The 25,586-nt window shown below is 35.9% G+C and overlaps 1 protein-coding gene across 5 annotated transcripts in view; it reads left to right on the top strand.

Annotated features, from left to right (window-relative positions):
• LOC127872805 (uncharacterized) overlaps nt 1-25,586 on the top strand; it is a 126,336-nt gene that overhangs the window by 88,467 nt on the left and 12,283 nt on the right. For 4 of the 5 annotated variants that reach the window (XM_052416213.1, XM_052416214.1, XM_052416212.1 and 1 more), the window contains 4 exons: nt 2,306-2,503; nt 22,020-23,532; nt 23,998-24,074; nt 24,673-24,843. In XM_052416213.1, the coding sequence (XP_052272173.1) occupies nt 2,306-2,503; nt 22,020-23,532; nt 23,998-24,074; nt 24,673-24,843 (1,959 nt within the window). The remainder of the gene's footprint in view (nt 1-2,305; nt 2,504-22,019; nt 23,533-23,997; nt 24,075-24,672; nt 24,844-25,586) is intronic. The other variant, XM_052416216.1, reaches the window with a different exon arrangement.

Here is a 25,586-nt window from a genome sequence, read left to right as displayed (position 1 = left end):
AATCTCAAACGTTAATAGAAGCTGCTAATGCAATTCTTGATGGAATAATAAAAGTGAATACCTAACAATGCCTGGAAAACAAATCTTTGTTAACAAGCTTTGCTGCAGACAGATGGTTAATTTTCCATGCTGATTTTTATGACCGTGTTCATATGTTGTCACCTTTGGAGCAAAATGTCAATGGCTTGTGCTGCCACTTCAGGCCTTGCCCATAATGAGGCAGATTCATGTCATGGTAATAGTTGTAGTAGAACTAAATACTATGTTGGCTTATACCTCTGGACTTATGGACTTGCATTTATGTAATTGATCTAAATGCTCAAAGACATATTGTAAATAGTTATGCTCATAGACATATTGTAAATAGTTATGTTCATAGACATAATGTAAATAGTTAAGGACAATTGAGTGATTATTTGGAATGAGATTATACAGCTCTTCAAGTGTCTCTCTTTGTACATAACTTTTTGTTTACTGATCCATGCTGTATGGTTTCAGTGAAACTATATTCTGTTTTCAGTAATACTATGTAGTAGTACAGTACTTGATTTAATATTTTTATGAACTCTTTGTAAATATTTTATATTCATAATTACCTGACTGGTTATTAACTCATGTACCGATGCATAACTAATGAGCATGCCAACCGGCTCTGACAATAAAACATTCAATTTATTTTATTGGATTATCACCATGGAAATTTATGATTTAACATGAGTCAGTAGCATAACAGATGTAATGAAAAAAACATGCAAGATTGTATCTATTGGCATAGTTGACAAAGTTTTTAATTAAATACGTTACTTGGAAATGTATGGGCATAATTATCCACATGTTTGATGTTTTTGATATAAAATATTTATTTTAAAAAGCACTTTAAAAATTGTTAGTTTCAAATGAATAATTGTGCTTTATGCACCAAAAGAAATTCTAGGCTTACTATCCCCGGCCATAGGCGGTGGGATATTGTTTTTGCGTTTTCCGTCCGTCCTTCCGTCCGTCCGTCCGTCCGTCTTTCCGTCCGTCAGGAGCCATATCTTGGAAGTGCTTTGGCGGATTTCATTGAAACTTGGTATGAGTATATATATGGATAAGAGGATGATGCACGCCAAATGGCATTGTACAACATCTGTTAATAACAGAGTTATGGCCCGTTGTATCTTGAAAAAATGCTTGTTTTGTGTGTCCGAAGCCATATCTTGAAAGTGCTCTGGCCGATTTCATTGAAACTTGGTATGAGTATATATATATATGGATAAGAGGATGATGCATGCCAAATGGCATTGTAAACCATCTGTTAATAATGGAGTTATGGCCCTTTGTATCTTGAAAAAATGCTTTTTTGAGTGTCAAATATAACACTTTTGTGTCCAGAAGCATATTGGCGGGGGAAATCAATTCAACGAATTTGCTTGTTAAGTATGAGTCCATTTCAAGGGAATAACCATTACTTGGTGTCTTATGAGAACCCTTCCTGAGAGGGGCTTGAACTCAGGAACTCTTGATTGTAAGGTGAACGCATGCATAGCCATCACATGACCTTAAGATGCAACCAAGGCACTTGTAAATTATTATGGGTCAGAGCATAGTAGTTAAGATTGAAATCATTTACTGTCACCACTATGTAATAAGTTGCTTCCAATATGTGTTCTAAACATAATATGGGCCACATAGACTTGAGTGATTAAATAATGGAGACAGCCAACCATGGAGATTGAAACTCGAGGCTTTTATGGACAAAAAAGACATTTTCACATTACTAACATACTGTATTGTTCAACAATAATGGAGAGTTTTATTTCATGAGCCTTGTTGTTATTTTGTTTGCAGGTTATTTCTTTTGGTCATTTACCTCAGTAAGTTCTGTTCTGGTTTATAATTGTATTGTGTATTTAATTGGGTCCCTGTGAAGGCATGACTGATGCTCAGCTTTGTAGCAACACCCAACTTGTTTTGTATAATATTCCTACAACATGAGCGTTTGTTGGGCTTTGTGTTTCATGACAGAGTTGTGTGTTGATAGGTTAAGGTATACCTCTTAATGTTACCATAAGGTTTTAATAATGTAATTTTCCATTTTGTAATTGTAAACTAAAAAGTCATAATTATTTACATTTTAGACTTTTACTTACCAGTGTTTATTTAATGCAGAATCTTGTTCCTAACAAATATATGCTGTTTAGTACTGCAGTTAATAACTAAATTAGAAAATCTCTTTGACAGTGTAAACTTGTTTCAAATATGGAATGATTGAAGTACACTTTTTGGGTAAAAAGTCAATACAGAATATTTAATTATATTACAGGTTCAGCAGACTGATATTGAAGCCCACTCGCGCGTCATATCAGCTGTTCTCAAACTGAGCGACCATCTTCATGACAACGGTGTGGAACATGGCGTCCTGGAAACGAGCTCACGGAACCTTGAGCGGCGCTGGCACGGTATCTGGCTGCAGTCTCTAGAGTGGCAGTGTCGTCTAGAGGATGCCATCAGCCGCAGAAAGGTGGGTAGAGGTGTGCGGGGCTAGGGATTTATTGGGTGGGAACAGGTAATTAGTGTTTCTTTTATTTAGTTGTGAGTGAAGGGTAAGTATTGCAGGTGTTAGAAACAGGCTTGTTTCATGTCATGGCGTATAAAATAGGTATGAGTAACAATAAAATAATCAGATTATTTGGGGAAAATCGTCTTTTTTTGTATACAATTTTGTGATCTTGAAAAGTTGGGCTTCAAAGCCAAAACAATCACAGTTGCTGTAAATCACCACCATAAATTATAAATCAACAGCTATTTATAGCTGCTTTGAGAGTGACAGCTGTTGTTTGTCACTAAATTTGTTTCCCATAACAGTTCTTCCATAACAGTGCTAGCTCCAAGTCTGAGTGATCAATATGTAATACAAGGCTGTGAAAGACTCGAGATGGGCCTGATTAAATATTGAGACCAAGGAACAACTAGGTGCAAATTGGCGTAGGCTGTAATAGAATCAAATGTCTCCTATTAGTATTGTGTAACTTGGTGTAATAGCAAGAGAAAGGGTTGCTTATGTCTGGAAAACTTCTTTTATATGCTGTTTAAAGAGGTTCATTAGATTAAGACAACATGTCAGATTTTTTTGTCACAAAATACTAGATTTGAAGTTAAGAAGGGGAAATTGCATTTGAATTGATTTGATTTATAATTATTAGTCAGTTTTTTAGCTCGACTATTATATATGAAATATATATAGTGGAGCTATACTACTCACCCCGGCGTTGCCGTTCCCGTTCCAGTGTCCGTTTGCGTGCAAATGTTAAAGTTTGCGTACTACCGCAAATATTTTCAATGTCCTTTGACATATTGCTTTCATATTTTGCGTACTTATTTACCATCATGACCCCAACCTATAAACAAGAGCAGACAACTGTATCAAGCATTTTGACAGAATTATGGCCCCTTTTATACTTAGATTTATATTCTATGTTAATGTTTGCATACTACCCCAAATATTTCCTGTGTCCCTTGACATATTGCTTTCATATTTTGCATACTTGTTAACAATCATGACCCCAACCTATAAACAAGAGCAGACAACTGTATCAAGCATTTTGACAGAAGTATTGCCCCTTTTATACTTAGATTTATCAAGCATATTCTATGTTAAAGTTTGCGTACTACCCCAAATATTTCCTGTGTCCCTTGACATATTGCTTTCATATTTTGCATACTTGTTTACCAACATGACCCCAACCTATAAACAATAGCAGACAACTGTATCAAGCATTTTGACAGAATTATGGCCCCTTTTATTCTTAGAATATGCATATTATTGATAAATCTATGTTAAAGTTTGACAAAACAACACTTACCTTGCATACCACAATGCACTCCACCCAAACCATCCCCCACGCCCCCCCCCCCCCTGAACCCCCCCCCCCCTGAACCCCCCACCCCCCCCTAAAAAAAAATTATATATTTTTTCTTATTTTTGAAAGATCATCTATTAAATGATCACACACCCACATTATACCCCCCTCTCCCCCCCCCCCCCACCTCCCCCACCCCCCCCCCCTCCCCCACCCCCCCCCCTCCCATTTTTTTTTTTTTTCTTGTGATTGAAAGATGATCTATTAAATGATCACACACCCACATTATACCCCCCCCCTCTCCATGATGATTTACGTTATACTGTTAAGCACTTGAATAATCGAGCGCACTGTCCTCTGACAGCTCTTGTTTGTATTGCCGATCATATTTTAAGAAAAACAGAAAAATCAAGATTAACAGCATTATGTCTCCACATTTTTCTGTAAAACATTTCTCAGAAAAGAGATTCATAGAAAAATGGCCCTAATAATAGAAAGCAGAGAAGAAAATAGAAAACACCATCACTAGGCCAAGTGTGTTTCTAAATTCATCCTTATTTAGACACATAGTCTGAGAACAGCCTGGTTAAGTTGACAGGCAATCTGATTATATTTCTCTATCTTTTGGCTGAATAAATATATCAGGAGTATTCTGTGTTCATTTGGACTTTTTCTGTTTTCTTCCTTGTTTGTTGTCTTTAGCCTTGACATAAAACAAACAGTGCTATGTAATAATATAGAAATCAAGGCGTACACCTTCATTGTGGCTGATAATTTTGTTTCAGGAAGTTTTTAATGGCTGTTTTGGTCCAATTGCGTTTTTTAGTATTTTGCAAAATGTGATCTATCAGCAAAAAATGCATAATACACAAAATGTAATATGAAGTGCATGTATATCTTGTGTGAGACTTGTGTTGAAAAGTTTGTCGTTGTTGTTTAATGAATATTCCGGTCATGAAATTACATAGGGTAAAACCAGAAAAAAGGGACAGTTGGCTCAAATGTTTGGCTAATTATGAATGATACTAAATTCATTTGCATTTGATCAATTCAAAAGCAAGATTGTCAAGATGTTTAGGCCTAGTGTTTTATTGAAAATAACAACAAAAACACACATGCACACATACTCAAAAAGTTGTGTATCTAAATGTAGTTACTTTAAATTGATATTTTTGTTGCAGGTACATTTTTAAAGCTAAAACACTTCTTATAGCCCAAAATTCAAGCAAAAACTGATAATCACATCAAAATAATGTTTTCTCGTTTGACATTTTAAGCATTCTCCTAAAGAGCTTTCTGGACTATAAACTAAGCAAAGAGTCTTATTTCAGTGCAGAAAACTCCAAATGAAAACTGCATCTTAGAGTCATAATAAAAGGATCATCTGAGAAAATAAGACCAATTTAGGAGTATGTAATGGACTTGACTTGTCAGCATGTTACACTCAATTCATCCCTTCTAGCTATATTAGCCTAGTGGAAGAGTTGGTAGAATAGGAAATGGTTTTACCTTATATTGATTGGGGCAATGTAATTTTTGTAGTAATTTCCTGTGAATTTGTGTCATTAGTGTTGATATGGGGGGATTAAAGCGTTTAGTTTTTGCTTTTTAGAGATATACTCGGAGTCTGTAAGGAAAAATGTCATTGGTTTTGGCAAATTAATTACTGAAGCATCTTAACTGATTATTACTTTTAAGCTCACCTGAGCACAACGTGCTCATGGTGAGATTTTGTGATCACCTTTTGTCCGTCGTGCGGTGTGCGTAATGTGCGGCGTCAACATTTGCCTTGTTAACACTCTAGAGGCCACATTTATTGTCCAATCTTCATGAAGTTTGGTCAGAAGATTGGTCTCAATGATATCTTGGATGAGTTCGAAAATGGTTACGTTTCCTTGAAAAACATGGCTGCCAAGGGGCAGGGCATTTTTCCTTATATGGCTATAAATGGCTATAGTAAAACCTTGTTAACACTCTAGAGGCCACATTTATTGTCTGATCTTCATGAAACTTGGTCAGTAGATTCATCTCAATAATATCTTGGAAGAGTTTAAAAATGATGCTGGTTGGTTGAATAACATGGTAGCCAGGGGGCGGGGCATTTTACCTTATATGGCTATAGTAAAACCTTGTTAACACTCTAGAGGCCACATTTATTGTCCAATCTTTATGAAATTTGGTCAGAAGATTTGTCTCAATGATATCTTGGTTGAGTTCGAAAATGGTTCAGGTTGCTTTAAAAACATCACCCCCAGGGGGCGGGGCATTTTTCCTAATATGGATATATATTGCTTTAGTTAAACCTTATTAACACTCTAGAAGCCACATTTATCATCATAAAACTTGGCCAGACAATTTGTCCCAATGATATCTTGGATGAGTTCTAAAATGGTTCCGGTTGGTGGAAAAACATGGCCGCCAAGGGGTCAGGGCTTTTTTCCTTATAAAGCTATAGTAAAACTTGTTAACTAGAAGCCACATTTATTGTCCAATCATCATGAAACTTGGTCAGAAGATTTATCCCAATGATATCTCTGACAAGTTCGAAAATGGTTCCAGTTGCTTGAAAAACATGGCCACCAGGGGGCGGCGCATTTGTCCTTATATGGCTTCATGAATGTTCATGAAACTTAGTCATAATACTTGTTTTAATGATATCTTGATGTGTATGAAAATGGTTCTGGTCTGTTGAAAAACGTGGCTGCCAGGGTGTTCACTAGTAATGAAAGTTGTTTAGAACATTTTGTTCTAATGACATTTTGGGCTGCACAGAACAGATCAGTTTCTTTGAATTGCAGGTGAGCGACTTTTGGCCTTTAAGGCCCTCTTGTTATTAGGATCAACTCTTTCTTTTTTTAACTTTTCAAAAATTAATATTTTAGAGATTTTGCCTGTAGCTTAATACATGTAACTTAAAACTGTAAAATATTTTTTGTTATAGCTTCCCTGAATTCTATGTGCCCAAGGTGAGCTTCTGTGAGCAGCCAATGTCTGCCATTTTTCGGAGTTCGTCATGCAGCATAGGTCGTGGTCTACTTTTATCTCGTTGCCACTCTAGAGGCACAATTTTTCATGCAACCTTGATTGATCATAACTGTAAGCCAGACAATATATAAGCCGTGGTAGAATCTGTGTCATGAGCGTCCAAAACCTAATCTTCAAATCTAAGAACATTCTTGATACCACTTCAGATGCAACAGTAACAGAATATTGATAAAACCTGGTCAGAATGTCTGTCTTGACATATTGTAGTTCAACCTGGGTCGAGTGGATCTAAAAACTAGGTCACCAAGTTAAATCTTTGAAAACCTCTAGAGGCATCCTTTATCATCCTATTTTGATAAAACTTGGTCAGAATGTGCCAGACTATATCATGACCATGTTCGAATCTAGGTCATGTGTGTTCACAAACTTGGTCACTTAGTCAAGTATCAGAAAAACTGTGTTACCAATCTAGAGGCCACATTTACGACTCAAACTTGACTATATCTTGATGAACCTTGGTGAAAATGTTGATCTTCACAATCCAGGCCAAGTTTGAATTGCGGTCAGATTTGTCTTTAAACGCGGTCCAAAGGTCAAATGTTTAAATAACTTGTTGCCACTCCAAATCCACTTTTATTACTCAATCTTGATGAAACTTGGTCAGAATGCATCTTTACTCAGAAAGCCATGTTGGAATCTGGGTCAGGGGTGGGGCAAGGCCACATTATGATTGAAACTTTAAGCAGGGCTCAATTGTTTGCCATTCAGTTTTGTAAAGCTAGGGTGATGTGTCATTTAAATGTCATGTAAAACAGACATGAAGACATATTTATCAATAACTACAGCACAAAAACAATAATTTGAGACATGAGGTGGGGTGTCATCTCTTGTTATTTATGATGTGATGCAAAATATTGTTAATTTTCGGAAGATATTTTTGGTAGTATTGTGAAATTTGTGTGGGGTTATTTTAAAAGAATGTAAACAAGAAAAAAATGAAAGAACCAGGTTTAATGTTGGGGCAAAAGCTAGAATTTAGTTTGAATCTCATGCATGGAAAGCAAGTATAATAGATATGATTTCTGAGTTTAGGGTGACTTAATATGAAGTTACTTTGCCTAAAGCTTGTGTTATGTGGATACATGTTCTGATTGATTGTTATTGGACAAAGGGTTTGTTGTATGATGCTTCTGAGTATTAGAAACCAGAAAACTATTAATATGAAATGTGAAGATAAAATCCAGGTATCAATATAATGCAGGATGTGAGTTCAATGACTCATTGTTTTGAATGATGAAATATGAAGTCTTCAAAATGGTGACACAAAGTGAAAGCTTGTCGTTATTATAGTGTTCTGGATACAACGTCAAGATGGTTTGGATTGAAGCGTGGTCCAAATGCTGGGCTGTATTGACCAATTCATGGTTAAAAAGTTATGTCATTTTCAATAGTACTTACTTTCTCAATGGTTGTACTTCTCATTTTTTACCTGCAAGAAGGTTGAATATATTGGCTAAGCATAATGTATAATGTCTAAGTGAAAAGTTGAACTTGCAGATTTTAATTAATTAATAAAGCTGAATGCTTAAAATATAGTGTATTCAAGTTAAGTGCAGCCCCAACTTGTCAAGTCAATTTTGAATTTGCCAAAGCTGCCTCTACTTTAAACGATTAAGATTCAGTAATTTAATAACAGTGATAAACATAATGTTGCATGTAAAGATTAATGTGAATTTTGAATGTAGGCTCAGACCTTTCTTATGCTATATACTTGTACTGCTAGATGCTTATTATAAAACTTCCAAATTAAATTTTGTCCTTTGCCCCTTACCATTATCAAAAGGGAGTTCTGTTTTGTTAAATTCTTACCATATGACTCACATACTTATCCACTTTAATGTACTTTTAAATTTCGGCACTTGGAAATGGATGAATAGACACATGAGTTAATAAAATGGAGTTGATATAAAATAAAAGCCCTCCTATTCCAGCGCTTTTGTTACACACTTTTATGGCAATGTCTGTAAATTACATCTGTAAGTAGTCCTCTCTTATGCAGATCAGAATACAGTGCTTGTCGTATAATATATAAATCAGACATCTTAGCAGCAGAAAGTTCCTTTAAGAAGTAGTGCATGTATAGTAATTATAGCTTTGGTATTATTGTTATTATTTGTTTTGTATATATTGATAATGTTATCTTAAGATAACCAGTGTTGGCCTCTGATTGCAGATCATTATGCTAGGACCCAGTTTCAGTGTATATAGTCTACCAACATAACATAAACAAATGTGTCTGTGCCTCACTGGAATGAATATTGCAGTTTGTAATGATAAGATTCACATGAGAATCTTTTTATGCCTCGAGATCGAATGATCCGGGATATATTGTTTTTGGTCTGTCTGTGTGTCTGTCTGTCTGTCTGTGTGTCTGTCCGTCCGTCCGCCCGCCCGCCCGCCCACCCGCCCGCCCGCCCGCCTTATATATATATTTTTCCCAAATGGAAAATAGAAATTCCCAATGATGGTCCCCCTCCCCCCCCCCAAAAAAAAAACAACAAATTTTTGATGTTCCCCAGTCTATACTGGGGGAGATATTGTTTTTTCCCTGTGTGTTTGTTGGTTTGTTTGCGTCAAACTTTAACATTGGCCATATCTTTTGCAATATTGAACATAGCAACTTGATATTAATGGCATGCATGTGTATCTCATGGAGCTTCACATTTTTAGTGGTGAAAGGTCAAGGTCATCCTTCAAGGTCAAAGGTCAAATATATGGGGGGGACATAGCGTTTCACAAACACAACTTATATTTAGCTCACCTGTCATGAAGTGACACGGTGAGCTTATGTGATCGTGTGATTCCAGCGTCCGTCGTGCATGCCTGCGTCCGTCAACAATTTGTTTGTGTAGACAGTAGAGGTCACAGTTTTCATCCAATCTTTAGGAAATTTGGTCAGAATGTTTATCTTGATCAAATCTGGGTTGAGATTGTATTTGGGTCATCTGGGTTCAAAAACAAGGTCACTAGGTCAAATAATAGAAATACCGTGTGTAGACAATAAGAGGTCACAGTTTTCATCCAATTTTTATGAAATTTGGTCAGAATGTTTATCTTGATAAAATCTGGATTGGGATTGTATTTTGGTAATTTGGGGTCAGAAACTAGGTCATTAGGTCAATCATAGAAAAACCTTGTGTAGACAATAGAGGTCACAGTTTTCATAAGATCTTAATGAAATATGGTCAAAATGTTTGTCTTGTTAAAATCAATTTGGTAATCTAGGTTCCAAAACTAGGTCACTACAAACCCATTTGTACTTCATGATATAGCTAGCCATGGTCTGAATTTAAGTAGATGTAGCAAGGTTAGTCAGGTGAGCGATTCAGGGCCATCATTGCCCTCTTGTTTTAAGATCTCAACATTTTGTTAATCTCCCATCCACCTCTATAAGTTGAACCTCAGTTAATATAATATTGAAAACACTGATATTACTTGCATGCTCAATTTTGAAGCATTTGTAAGCAAAAGAACTATTACACATATTTCCCAACTTTAGTAAAATGCAGTGATTGTTCCCAATCCAAAGGGACCATGTCCCATCCCCAAAATGGTGAAAACACACACACACTGGCATACAACAATGGATTGTTCACCATTTAGTAGTTTTATAAATAGGTGGTGTAAACATTTCATTTACAGAGAACTAATTAACTAGTGCAGACTGTACACATTGGCTATATAATACCATTAATGGATGACAGACTGACCCACATGTTTATTAAATGCTTTTTACTGACAGTAGGCTAATTGCAACTAATAGTAATGCCTTTGAGGCTAATTGACAGCATGTTTTCAAAAGGCCCTCCACATCCTATTTTTGTGCTTTAAACAAATGTAAATGTATGTTTTACAAAATGCAGCTTTTTATGTCCCGGTAGGGTGGCATATAGCAGTTGAACTGTCCGTCAGTCTGTCTTTCTGTCAGTCCGTCCGTCCGAAGACTTTAACATTGGCCATAAATTTTGCAATATTGAAGATAGCAACTTCATATTTGGCATGCATGTGTATCTCATGAAGCTGCACATTTTGTGTGGTGAAAGGTCAAGGTCATCCTTCAAGGTCAAAAGTAAAAATTACAATCCAAGGGAAGTAATAAGCTTGAAAAGGGAGAAAATTTCTAAACCTTCCAAATGATATATTGAAATTTTATTTCAAAGCGGCGCAATAGGGGGCATTGTGTTTCTGACAAACACATCTCTTGTTACATCATAATTTTGTTTGGAGGGGGGGGGACTTAGTTGTGATTTCCGAGAGCATAAGAAATGAAATAAGGTTGATAAGGGCAAGTGTGTTTTTAAATTCATCCTTATTTAGACACGAAGTCTGGGAGAGGCTGGTTAAGTTGACAGGCAATCTGATGACCTTGCTCTCTCTTTTAGCTAAATAAATAAATAGATACGTAATATTCTGGCTTCATTGGGGTCTGTTTTCTTCCTGGTTTGTTGACTTAAGCCCAGGCCTTAAACAAATAGTGCAATATAATATTGAGGAAATATTAAGGTGTACACATTTTTTGCAGTTGAACATTTTGATCAAGAAGATTTGTTTGTGTTTCTTTTGTCCCAATTGTGTTTTTCAGTATTCTGCAAAATTTTATCCATCAGCAAAATAATGCAAAACACTAACAATGTACCTTGGTTATATACTGGTGTGAGTCCTATGTGTAAAAAAATGTCTTTTCAACAGTTTGTTTTTGTTGACTTGGTTGATTATTCTGGACATGAAATTACTTTTGGATGCCTGAGAAAAAAGGACATTATGGATTGTATGTTTTGCTTATTATCATCGGTACTAAATGCACTTAGTTAATTTAAAGCGCATTTAAAACACATTTATTATAGCAGTACTATCAAAATAGTATTGCTGATTTTTTAATGATTTTGAAAATTAAAGCAAAAACAAATACTTCTAAATTTAACTTTTATGTTGTGTTACTTTACAAAGCTTTATCACATTGCAGAAAAACTGATATTTGCATGAAAAAGATATTTTTACTTCTTGCATTTTAAGCATTTTCATAAAAAGCTTTCTGTTGACAGTAAGCAATTAGCTCAATTCAAGTGGAGAAAAACTCTCCATGAAAATGGCTCCTTAGAGTCCTAATAAAAGGATCTTCTGTGAAAATAAGAACAATTTAGGAGATTTTATAAAATTTACCAGTCAGCATGTTAGGCTCCATGCATCCTTGATAGCTATAAGCCTACTTGAAGAGGTGGGAGAATAGGAAATGGTTCCACCAATATTGATTGGGGAATTGGTATTTTTGTGGTAATTTTCTTGGAAATTTGTTTCATCAGTGTTGATATGGGGGGATTGAAGAATAATATGTTGCTCAACATAGTTATATTAAGAGACTATAAGAAATTGTGTTATTGTTTGGCAAATTGTTTTGTGAAGCATTTAAATTCATTTAAATTTTATTTTACTATTTTTTTTTTCAGCTTTTCAAGCCTAAAGATATAAAATATATTGTGGCTGTTTAAGCACAGACTGCAAAAGAGCAAAGGATTTGTGTGTGTTTTTTTAGCTCGGCTGTTTTCAGGCAAAACCTGAGGCATTGTCATAGCCAGCTCGTCGTGTCGTCCGACATCCGCCGTCCTGCTGAAACCTTTACATTTTGCTCTAAAATCAAAGTGCTTCCATCTACAACTTTGAAACTTCATATGTAGATGCACCTTGATGAGTTTTACACGCCACACCAATTTTGGGGTCACTAGGTTAAAGGTCAAGGTCACTGTGACCTCTAAAAAATAAAAATGTCTGACAAGCTTTCATTTATTCAAAACTGCACTCGCAGCCGAGCGTTGACACCTGTTATGCGGTGCTCTTGTTTAATTTTAATGTAAGCCTTTTTGTATATTCTGGTGCTGTTTGAGGACCTACACTTTTCTCTAATCAATCAATTTTGATGTCCATATTTATTTATGAACAGTAATAAGCTTTTGTCATTAATTGTCTTTCACTTGGGTCACACTCTAGCAACAGATGGTTGTCTTTGTGCATGGCTAATATGTTACAGTCATTAATGAATTTCTTTGATCTGAGACGTTAATTATTTTTTTACCCCTATTGATTGTGTATTGCTAAGCCATATTTTGATATAAACGTCAAACAGGGCTCACTAGTTGGCTGTCAAGTGTTGTCCATCTAGGGTGATGTGTCATTTAAATGTCATGTACAACTGAGATTAAGACAGATTTATCAATAACTACAACAAATTAGCAATTAAAGGAGACATGTGGGTGGGGACATCAACCCTTGTTATCATAGGTATTCTGTAAAATTGTGTTGAAATTTTTGGAACATTGGTTGTTGTATTGTGAAATTTGTTTTGAGGGATTTTCATAAAACTAGAGGCTGATTATACCAGTGTGAATCTCACGCATGGACAGCAAGTCTTATAGATATTATATGTGAGCTAAGGGTGATTTAATGGGGAGGTATTTTGTGTAATGTGGATACATGTTCTGATTGTTATTGGACAAAAGGTTTGTTGTATGATGCTTAACTGATTTGATGAAATTCTGCATTTGATTGATAGCAGTCAGTTTTAATTAGATACATGTAAGATGACATTTAGATGTTATTTTGTTAATTGAATGAGATATGGAATTGTCATATTAATATTGATAGCAAAAATAAACATTATTTTCATGGATGTTAACATACAAACTCACTTGGCATGTAAATGGTTCATTCATTAATGAAAATATAAGTTGTATAAAGAGTGTAAAGTAAAAAAATCATTGAAGTATTAAGGGATTACAAATATGTTCTTGAACCTACGATTTCATGAATTTTATAATAATTATGAATAATGACTTGAAGTTTGTTATTCAGTACATTTATTAACCTTGTTCACAGGGTAGGTCAGCATGCAGAAACCTTTGGTCTCCAGAAAGCCATGAATGTTTATGTTTCACGTGTAGGTGATTGATCAGGATCTATTTTACGTAAACTTGACAGTTTTGATTGGAACACAAATATTGTTACATCTCAATAAACATAGTCTGCTTGTGTCTTTTTATGCCCCCCTTCAAAGAAGAGGGGTTATATTGCTTTGCTCATGTCGGTCTGTCGGTCGGTCTGTCCGTCCACCAGGTGGTTGTCAGACGATAACTCAAGAACGCTTGGGCCTAGGATCATGAAACTTCATAGGTACATTGATCATGACTCGCAGATGACCCCTATTGATTTTGAGGTCACTAGGTCAAAGGTCAAGGTCACGGTGACCAGAAATAGTAAAATGGTTTTTGAATGATAACTCAAGAACGCATGCGCCTAGGATCATGAAACTTTATGGGTAGATTGATCATGACTTGCAGATGACCCCTATTGATTTTGAGGTCACTAGGTCAAAGGTCACGGTGATTCGAAATAGTAAAATGGTTTCCGGATGATAACTCAAGAACGCATACGCATAGGATCATGAAACTTCATGGGTAGATTGATCATGACTCGCAGATGACCCCTATTGATTTTGAGGTCACTAGGTCAAAGGTCAAGGTCACGGTGACCCGAAATAGTAAAATGGTTTTGGGATGATAACTCAAGAACGCATACGCCTAGGATCATGAAACTTCATAGGTAGATTGATCATGACTTGCAGATTACCCCTATTGATTTTGAGGTCACAAGGTCAAAGGTCAAGGTCACGGTGACCCGAAATAGTAAAATGATTTTCGGATGATAACTCAAGAACGCTTTTGCCTAGGATCATGACACTTCATAGGTACATTGATCGTGACCCGCAGATGACCCCTATTGATTTTCAGGTCACTAGGTCAAAGGTCAAGGTCACAGTGACAAAAATCGTATTCACACAATGGCTGCCACTACAACGGACAGCCCATATGAGGGGCATGCATGTTTTTCAAACAGCCCTTGTTAAGGTGTGCACTTGACCAAAAGAGATCTACAACCCATTTAAATTTATGTTACAATCTGGTCATTGGTGCTGAAATGATGATATGAGTCGCGTTCCGAGAAAACTGGGCTTAATGCTTGTGCTTAAAGTGTCGTCCCAGAATAGCCTGTGCAATCCGCACAGGCTAATCAGGGACGACACTTTCCGCATTTAATACATTTTTCGTTTCAATGAAGTCTCTTCTAAGCAGAAATCCAGTTTAGGCGGAAAGTGTCGTCCCTGATTAGCCTGTGCAGACTGCACAGGCTAATCTGGGACGACACTTTACGCACATGCATTATGCTCAGTTTTCTCAGAACAACTCATGCATATGTGGTTACTATAAATATAATATAAATCCAAACTGGGATACAAATCTTGTAGTAAAGCATACTTCAACATAATCTGCATTATCAGATTTAACATAGATTTCTGGTGTCTTTTTGGCAAAGGAGTATATGGGACATGTATTAAAATTCAATTGAATCTATAACCCAATTAAAAATGATTAATTGTTACTGTAAACTGCATATTATTAATGATACCTTTAAATTGTATTTCGATATTAATGATATTCAATTATAACCATTGAGCTTTAAGCAATAATGAATTAATTTCTTGCAAAGTATGATCATTTGCTTATGAATTGCATTAAAGGGAGTAGTCACTTTATACTAACATACAAGACCATTAAACCTAAGCTTTGTACATCAGGTTATGTTATAATATCTAAAAAGGTAATATTCTGTCTCATATTACAATCTTCTTGAAGTGTGAGGGTTAATCCTAGAGATTTTTAGTGAAGTAACAACACAATATTTTCATAATATGTTTTCAAGATTCTCATGGTTTAATATTGATAAATTATGAAAAAACAGAAAACAATCAATATGAAATGTGAAGATAAGATCCAGGTGACAATTTTATGTAGGACGTGAGTGCAATGACTCAATGATGAAAGATGAAGCCTTCCAAATGGTTTGACAACTTCCCCATATCGGCCACGGCTGACTTCTTGATACACGACAAGCGTAATTATCATAACACACAAGAATTGAGGAGTGAAATTTATACACTTGAGATTTTAATTTTAATAAGTTACATATCAATGCAAATGCAGGTTTTAGCTTGAGGCGATGTATACTGATAAAGATGACAAAAAGTGAAAGCTTGTTGTTATTATTATAGTGTTTTGGATAAAATTTCAAGATGGGTTGGATTTTTAAGTGGTCCAACCGATGGACTAAATTGACAAAATCAAGGTAAATAAGTACTGTCATTTCTGAATAGGAATTGCTGTTGTACTTCTCACTTGTGACCTTCACGAAGGTTGAACATGTTAATTAAACATAATATGTAATCTCGTTTTTCAAAGTTGAACTTGTTGATTTCGATTGATTATTAAAGCTTCTTGCTTAAATATTTTATATCCAAGTGACAAATATTGAAGTTTCTTACAACTTCTTAAAAGATAATGCTGTGTATACAGATTAATGTCTATTTTGACTATAGGGATACTTTCTTATATTATTTACTTTTAAAGCAAGTTTCTGATTATAAAACTTAAATTAAATTGGCTCCTTTGGCCCTTGGCTTAAGCATTATTAATAGTTTGTTCTGTATTCAAAGTCCTATGACAAAAGCATACATACTGATCAATTACTTTAACTTTAAAATTGCCACTTATATTTGGCTGGACACATGGGTCAATAAAACAGAATGGGAACTAAAAGGAAAGCCATCCCTCCCATTATGGGAGTGCTTGTGTTACAGAGTTTTATGGTCATGATTGCCTGTATCTCATCTGTAATTATTCCTCTCTCATGTAGATCAGAAAATATTATGGCTTTGATCTTGACCTAAGTTTTATTTTGGAAGTAATGAAAATGTGTTTTCCAGACACACAGTGTTTGTCTCTGTTTGCATATAATTATAAAAACTATCAGTATACATATTTCTTGAGTTAATTTTGCGACTGGCCAATCATAATTTAATATTTTGGTATGATAGAATGCACTAAATTAAATGCTGCTACTTAAACACCAGTAAAAGGCGTAATATGGTCAAGACAATGGCTCAAATAAATACAGAGTTTTCAGAACTAACCATTTTTGTTAAGTGGAAAAATACAAAAACACAGGTGTTGAGACTCGGTGTCATTGTACAGAATGAGTATTACTTTGTGTATGTCATAACATTAAACCCTTTACCACTTAGATACATATTTTTTGCATAAATGTAGTCCCTCAGAAAGTTAAATTTATTTAAGACCTTTTATGCTATATTCAAGTTTTAAAGGCTTTATCTCTAAACTTTAGATACTGATGAGCAGCAAACAGCATAAAATCTGAACAGGCTGCGAGTTATCCACAGGCTGTTCAGGTTTTATGCTGTTTGCATATAGCCTTTCACTTTTCTTCTGAAAGGAAAAGGGTTAATCCACTATGACATTCGTTTTTTCTTAATATTTTCTGTTGCAAAATTTAAAATTCCCTTTTCAGAATTACCAGACTTTTTGTAGCAATTTTATACAACTTCAGATAAGAATAATTAGTATTCAGGCCATTAATTTTGTATACTTTTACTTTACAATAATTTTAGATGCAGGTAGGCCATAACAGGAGGAAGTAAAAATAGAATTAAAAATAATATGTCCAAAATAATAAATCTATTAACATTTGTCAGTTAACCTAAACAATCAAGAGAGATATTTTCATTCACTGTAATCTGAGCAAATGAGTTTTCATAATATATTGAGCAAACCGAGTTTGGCAGTATATACATGTACTGCTCAACAAATATATTTCTATATAACTAATTTATGTGATCTGATTTGGATACAACAAATATGAAAAAGATCATCTATCAACCTTTTCTTGCTTGAGGGTCAATCCAAACACTATTAAATAGGCTATTCAACTTGTGCCAAACAAACATGACAATAACCTGTCCAATACTTATGGGTTTGTATTACGGTAACCACAGGATATATAAAAGAAAGTTTGAGCATCAAAAAACACAAATTCAGGAGAGAACATTTCTATTCATAACACTTACAAATATTCTCCAATGCTTACTTATCTGAAGATATCAATTTTACCATGTCAATCAGCGGGTGTATAATTTCTGACTCTTCCAATTGCCCAATGAAACAATATAATAATTATATTATAATAGCAAACTCTCATTAATGTTGAGAATAAATGAATTGAAGAATTTCAGAAACACAAAGTTTTCCATTTTTTGAAAGTTCAGGTAAAGTGAATTGTGGGCGTGCGTTTATTAGCTCACCTGAGCACAATGTGCTCATGGTGAGCTTTTGTGATCGCCTTTTATCCGTCGTGAGTCGTCCGTCGTCAACATTTTGCCTTGTGAACACTCTAGAGGCCACATTTATTGCCTGATCTTCATGAAATTTGGTCAGAACATTCATCCCAATAATATCTTGGACGAGTTCAAAAATGATGTCGGTTGGTTGAAAAACATGGCCGCCAGGGGGCGGGGCATTTTCCCTTAAATGGCTTTAGTAAAACCTTGTTAACACTCTAAAGGCCACATTTATTTTCCGATCTTCATGAAACTTGGTCAGAAGATTTGTCCTAATGATATCTAGGATGAGTTCGAAAATGGTTTCGTTTGCTGAAAAAATATGGCCACCAGGGGGCGGGGCATTTTTATGCCCCCCTTCGAAGAAGAGGGGGTATATTGCTTTGCTCATGTCGGTCGGTCTGTCGGTCTGTCCGTCCACCAGGTGGTTGTCAGACGATAACTCAAGAACGCTTGTGCCTAGGATCATGAAACTTCATAGGTACATTGATCATGACTAGCAGATGACCCCTATTGATTTTGAAGTCACTAGGTCAAAGGTCAAGGTCACGGTGACTCGAAATAGTAAAATGTTTTTTTGAATGATAATTTTAGAATGCATACGCGGCCAACAGGGCACACTCTGAACAATATTACTGAAGCAACTGGTCTGTAATCCTAAATCTATAATTATCAGTCCAATGAAACATCATCCTTTTAGTAAAATACAGTGGATCAGTAAAAATATTATCAGAATATGAGAAATTTTTGTATATTTTGTATATTAAATATTGTGTTAATGTTTAATTTTGTTGATTAATATAAATATAAGCAGGACAGGGGAGGTAATACACTTCAGGGGAAACAAATGCAATAAGTTTAAATTTATTGTTACAGATTTGCCTCCCTTGTAATATATTTAAATTTACCAAATGTAAGGCTAACTGCATTTTTGTAATGCATACTACTACTACTACTACTACTACTACTACTACTACTACTACTACTACTACTACTACTGCTACTACTACTGCTGCTGCTGCTGCTGCTGCTGCTGCTACTACTACTACTACTTCTACTACTACTACTACTACTACTACTACTACTACTACTTCTACTACTACTACTACTACTACTACTACTACTACTACTTCTCCTGCTACTACTACTACTACTACTCTACTACTACTACTACTACTACTACTACTACTACTACTACTACTACTACTACTACTACTACTACTACTACTTCTACTACTGCTCTACTACTACTACTACTACTACTACTACTACTACTACTACTACTACTACTACTACTACTACTACTACTACAACTACTTCTACTACTACTACTACTACTACTACTACTCTACTACTACTACTACTACTATTTCTTTTGCTACCACCACCACCACCTACTACTACTACTCTATTACTACTTCTACTACTACTACTACTACTACTACTACTACTACTACTACTACTACTACTACTACTACTACTTCTACTACTACTACTACTACTACTACTACTTCTACTACTACTACAACTACTACTACTTCTACTACTATACTCTACTACTACTACTTGTACTACTACTACTTGTTCCTTATATGGCTATATATCATGCTTTAGTAGAACCTTGTTAACACTCTAGAGGCCACATTTATTGTCCGATCATCATGAAACTTGGTCAGATGATTTGTCCCAATGATATCTTGGATGATTTTAAAAATGGTTCCGGTTGGTGGAAAAACATGGCCGCCAAGGGGGCGTGGCATTTTTCCTAATATAGCTATAGTTAAACCTTGTTAACACTCTAGAAGCCATATTTATTGTACGATCATCATGAAACTTTGTCAGAAGATTTGTCCCAATGATATTTTGGACATTAGTTCGAAAATGGTTCCAGTTGCTTGAAAAACATGGCCACCAGTGGGCGGGGCATTTTTCCTTATATGGACTCATGAATCTTCATGAAACTTTGTCAGTATATTTGTTTGAATGATATCTTGGATGTGTATGAAAATGGTTCTGGTCTGTCGAAAAACGTGGCTGCCAGGGTGTTCAATAGTCATGAAAGTTGGTAAGAACATTTTGTTCTAATGACATCTTGGGCTGCACAGAACAGGTCAGTTCCTTTGAATCTCAGGTGAGCGACTTTGGGCCTTTCAGGCCCTCTTGTTTTGTAATTGTATTCAATATATCAGATTTTGTTTCCTAAACTGTTAACATAATTTTATAAACCGCATTAGGTGTAACTGAGTCAAACCATTTTGTGAATTTTGCTCTTGCTATCCAGATTGTGAAAATTGTTTCAGACTATAAATTGTGTTACTGTCTGTAAATTGGCAGGGGAGAAATACAAATAAGATTTTGTCAATTTTATTTTATGCCAGAACCTCTTTTTTTTCTACCAGCTGGTTCGTAAGCCGAAAGATAAAAATTTGTGGCCTCATATTTTCTTTTATCACATGAACAGTTATTTTAAAGGTTTAGTATTGACACAAATATTAATGTTATAAAATTGTTGCTTACACACAGGTTGTATTGTTTTCTCACTTATGAGCAGCAAAAACCAGAACTTATTTACACAGCTGAATTAATAAGGTTAAAATAAAAACCTCATGTATCAATTTGTTTGAAATGACACCCGGTAGAAACAGACACGCTTTCAAGGTAATGTGTCCACGTTTCTAAAGATTATGATGTGCCAGGGTTCAATTAGCCAGCCCTGGTTTGATCTTTCATCATAGGGGATATGACTTGTAGATATGCTCAAGGATGTAACACCAACACGCGACAAGCTTCCGTTGTTAGTCGCCAAACATTAGATTTAGAGCCTGAGGCAAAACTTGGGCTTTCATCTCGTTAGTGGTGTCTTTTTATTGGATAATAAGGTAAAATTTGTCAGTATTGATCAGATAATTGCTTTAACAGTTAAATTGACAGTTCATAGTTGGTGTTAACAAATAAACATTTGTTGATGGCTAACCAAAATGTTGTTAATATCATCATCATCATCATGCCCAATCAGGGCATCATTACAGCAGCATAGTAAAACTTTATAATAATGACTTGGCTATAAAAATCCTCTTATAATCTTATAACAAAGAATTATTTACAATTTGGTAGTTTAATTAATATGTTAGCTAGACGTACTGTTTATAAGTGTAATGAATACAGTGTCTATCAGATAACATTCATCATGGATGACCGAATTACCCACATATTAGTTAAATTTGTGTAACTGGTTAGCTAATGGCTACTAATAGTTATGCCCTGGAGACCAATTGATTGCGCATGTTTTGCAAAGGCCATAATCTTCTTTTTATTTGCTGATATCAAAAGTCTGAATGGTGTGTATTGAAAAATACAGCTTTCTTATTTATGAATATGGAGCCAAACATGATAAAACTCGGATTTAACCCATATGGGTGTAAAATGATGAAGAACAGGAAAACACTGTATAAAAAGATTCTTACTTATTTTTGAAAATAAGCAAAACTCCCTTTATAAGGGATTATAGATAATAATATATAAATGAGGTTATTATGTTATCTTCAACCAAAAATGAGAATATGATCATAAATGTTATAAAGATGATTGTTTTTACTGTTTGAGTCTATTAATTAAATTAGTATAGAGTAGTATTGATAATTAACATTGTGTTGTCATGTTCTGCAACATATTTATTCACTGAAGTTTTTATGTTTTATTACATAATGATATGATCATGAAAAAATTATATTCGTCCTGCATTGCGTAATCACTGTGAAACATGTATACAAGTGATCTATTCTATTTGAAAATCATGATTTCAATTGTCAGGTAATGTAAACATCATTTCTCTCATAATGTTGATTATTGCATATCTATATTTATATTACAACAAAACCTTTTTTCAATATTAACAGGGCATATGTAACCCCACGCCATACATCGACACATATTCAAGCTTGAGAGACTTCGACGATGATGATGACGACTACGATTATGATTCTCACGATGTAACAAGCGGTGGTGAAGACAGCTTCCCCGAACTCGGTTACCGAGGTGACTTCGTCCAGTCACCCCAGAAGACGGACTGCAGCACTTCATTTTCTCCCGAATTTGATAGACGTAGCGGGAAGGATAGTGCAGTGGCTAGTGAGTCGGAGCAGAAGACATCGTCAGACATGTCTGAGAACTACCAGGACCTGTCTGTATCCACGTGCAGCGAGTCTGAACGTGAATTCCAGCGTCAGTTTGTGGTCAAGAAGCATGATAGCAGGGATATTGGCTATGGGAGCGAGAGCCTATCGGACGATCATGATGGGAGAATGAAAGGAATCACGTTCACAGGGATCCGAGGCAAGAAGAACTCAAGCAATGATTACTATGCCACTGTAGCAGTTGATACGGAATCAACAGACAAGACGGATGGTTGGAACTCGGCAAATCAGGATCAGAAGAGCGATGACTCTGATATCAATGGGCAGGTTCAGACAGTTCTTAAGCAAGAGGAGCCCCAGATGGAGGATATCCGATACCTCATCAACCAGGCTGACCTCATGATCCAGCAGGGAAACACGTTCAACAAGTCATTTAGTCCTAAGCACCAGGAATCCTTGGCATCATTGGCGCCACCCAGAGAAATGGTCGACAAAGGTGTGGGGACTGTTGAGAGCTCTTGTGATGCAAGTGATGAGGAAAGTGGCGAATCAGATGGGCAGCTCGAAGACACGACAGAGACCATTGACAGTGTGTTGGCTAGTGAGTATACAAGTGACGAAATGCGGAATGGGATGCGTGATAACATGAGACTGCCAAAACTGTACGACACTTCCAGCTTGAAGATAAGAGTGAAAGGGCGAGGCAGAGAGAGACCGTGGAGTGTCATCGAGTGTGTCTCGCCCTCTGAACCTCTCATAGAAAGACTGAGCATGGCTTACAGTGACTCAGAAATCTCAGAGACGCGGACGCGTCCCACATCACACTCATTGTCACCTACACTCTCCAGACATCGAATCAGGAAAATCCAGCGACCAATCAGCGGTAAGACTTCTTCGTCCAGATCTCAGTTGGGAGCGAAGCGGAAACTTAACCTTGAACTTCATAACATCTCGCCTGTGCTCCATAACTCAATCACTGTGTGCTCTAAGCAAAATGCTGAAAACACGCCTGAAGTACCGGTAGCTCAAATTGACTCAGTTCATTTCAGATCAGTTTATTCATCAACCCCAGTTCATCAAGAACCAATCTCAGAGAATTTATCCACGCCTGTGAAAGCGCACAAGGGTTTCTCAGGACCTGGTGACCAAGTGCCTTTGATGGAGACATCAGAGGAAGAGTTGATGACACCTCAAGGTCATAACAATCTAATCTCCACCCTTCAGAATGCCAGGTTCAAGTCAAGTGGAAGTAGCTATGACGATTCAGATACAAATGGTAGGCATTAGAAATAAAAAAAATTTATGTTGCTGAAATGAATTACCAGCATTGATTAAATTATGTATCAGTGATATCAACTGATATATGAAATGTACCAGTGGGCAATGTTTTGTAGCACTTAATTCAAATACACTTTAATAGATTGACATACCAAAGTAAAAACTTTAGCGGGAGCATGTGTTAATGGAAGTAATTTTTAAGACCCATTTTTGTTCAACTGAATCATAAATTATTATATGATAATATGTATGTACCACATCAATTTTCGTAAAAAAGTAAATTGGGCAATTTTTTGCTTAACACTTTTAATGTGAGACCCTTAACTTTTAAGGCATATAATTATGTTACCCCTATTTTCACAAAGACATGAAACATGATAAAGTTGATATTGAATTACACAGATATGTTGTCTCAGTTGTGAATCTATTTTACTCCTCCAATGTCCTCCTCCTCCAATTTCAGCAGATCCTACTGCGGTTTCTGAGTTGGAAGATCCAAATGATGGAAACTTTTCTGAGAATGCTTGGGACAACTATCAGGTAATCAACGCTATGTTAAACAAACGTAAAATATTCAACCAAACCAAGTATATCCGTCTCCTTAAATCATGATATTTTAACTTGTATTTTCTTGAGGTTTTACATTATCGTTAACAAGACATGGACAATGTTTAGCTCACCTGAGTACATTGTGCTCATGGTGAGCTTTTGTGATGAACTTTTGTCCATTGTTGATTGTGTGTCCTCCACTCTCTAAAGAGGTCACATTTGTTTGTTCAATCTACTTGAGACTTTCTAGAAAATTTTGTTCTAATGATTTCACTCCCAAGTGAGATACGGTTCTGGTTTATTGAAAAACATGGCTGCCGTGTGGTGAGGCTGTTTTCCCAATGTGGCTATAGTAATACAATTTGAAAACTCTTGCTTAAAATATAAAGGCAATAATTATTTGACCATATTGTGTATGTCTATGGACCTTCTCTTTTCTGCAGATTTCAAATTATGGTAAAACTAGACATGGAAAATAATAAAAAACAAAGTATGTCTATAACAAGTCTCAACGTGAAGAGATAGAACATTTGTGAAATAAAAAGTATGTCTATGACTTTTCTCAATGTGAAGCTTTCTCCCCCTACAGGCGCCCCTGTACACGACCGGCAGTGAGGACCCCCCAGAGGAAGCCCTGCCCTGGGAACCGGTAGATATGGAGTTTGATGATGAGTTTGGTCTCCCCACCTCCACCATCCTGGCCACCTTGTTGGCACGCAAATCTGAGGACGAGGGCACAGCAGGCAAACATGCCAAACTGGTAACTTTTCTTAAGTTGCATTTTATGACGTTTTCATCAGTATTTGAGTCAAAGCATGGAGGCCCTTTCACCATCTCAAACGTTTCCAGTTGTTTCTTGTTGATCAGATATATGTTTACATACTTATCTCAGTAACTCACCACTGACATATCAACAGCCATTTGTATGAATGATGTAACCAAATAGTAACCCCTGTTTTTTTCTGTGTCTCTGTGGTATGTATACAATATGAAGTTTCCAGTAACTGGTCTTTGAACATGGTTATTTTCAACCCATCTTTAAGTTATAGTTTAGTACTAGTTACCACATAGACTGACTGACCAACATTGCGGGTGTTCTTAAGTTCTACACAGACAACAGAAACTATTTCACCAAATTGACTTACAAATGACTGGTCTTACTGATATACATGTATACTGGGTTGAGACAAAGTTGTATTAAGAAAGCTTATTACTGTGCGGTTTCAAATTTGTATGCATTTCCTACTGCTGTAAAGACAACTAATTAAAATTCCGAAAAATGTGTCAAACTGTTGTAAACAGGCTGGAGCTTAACCCTTTGCATGCTGGGAAATTTGTTGTCTGCTAAAATGTCATCTGCTGAATTTCTAAAATTAGCATTTTCTTTGATTTATTCAAAGAATACTATTAGAATAGCAAACAGTTTGGATCCTAATGAGAAGCCACGTTCTGTGGCGTCTCATCTGGATCCAAACTGTTTGCAAAGGCCTTCAAAATTTGGTT

This window comes from Dreissena polymorpha, chromosome 3, assembly GCF_020536995.1.
Source record: "Dreissena polymorpha isolate Duluth1 chromosome 3, UMN_Dpol_1.0, whole genome shotgun sequence".
Taxonomy (NCBI): Eukaryota; Metazoa; Mollusca; class Bivalvia; order Myida; family Dreissenidae; genus Dreissena; species Dreissena polymorpha.
Note: the sequence above shows the minus strand (reverse complement) of the source record. Positions and strands in the feature narration are given on the sequence as shown.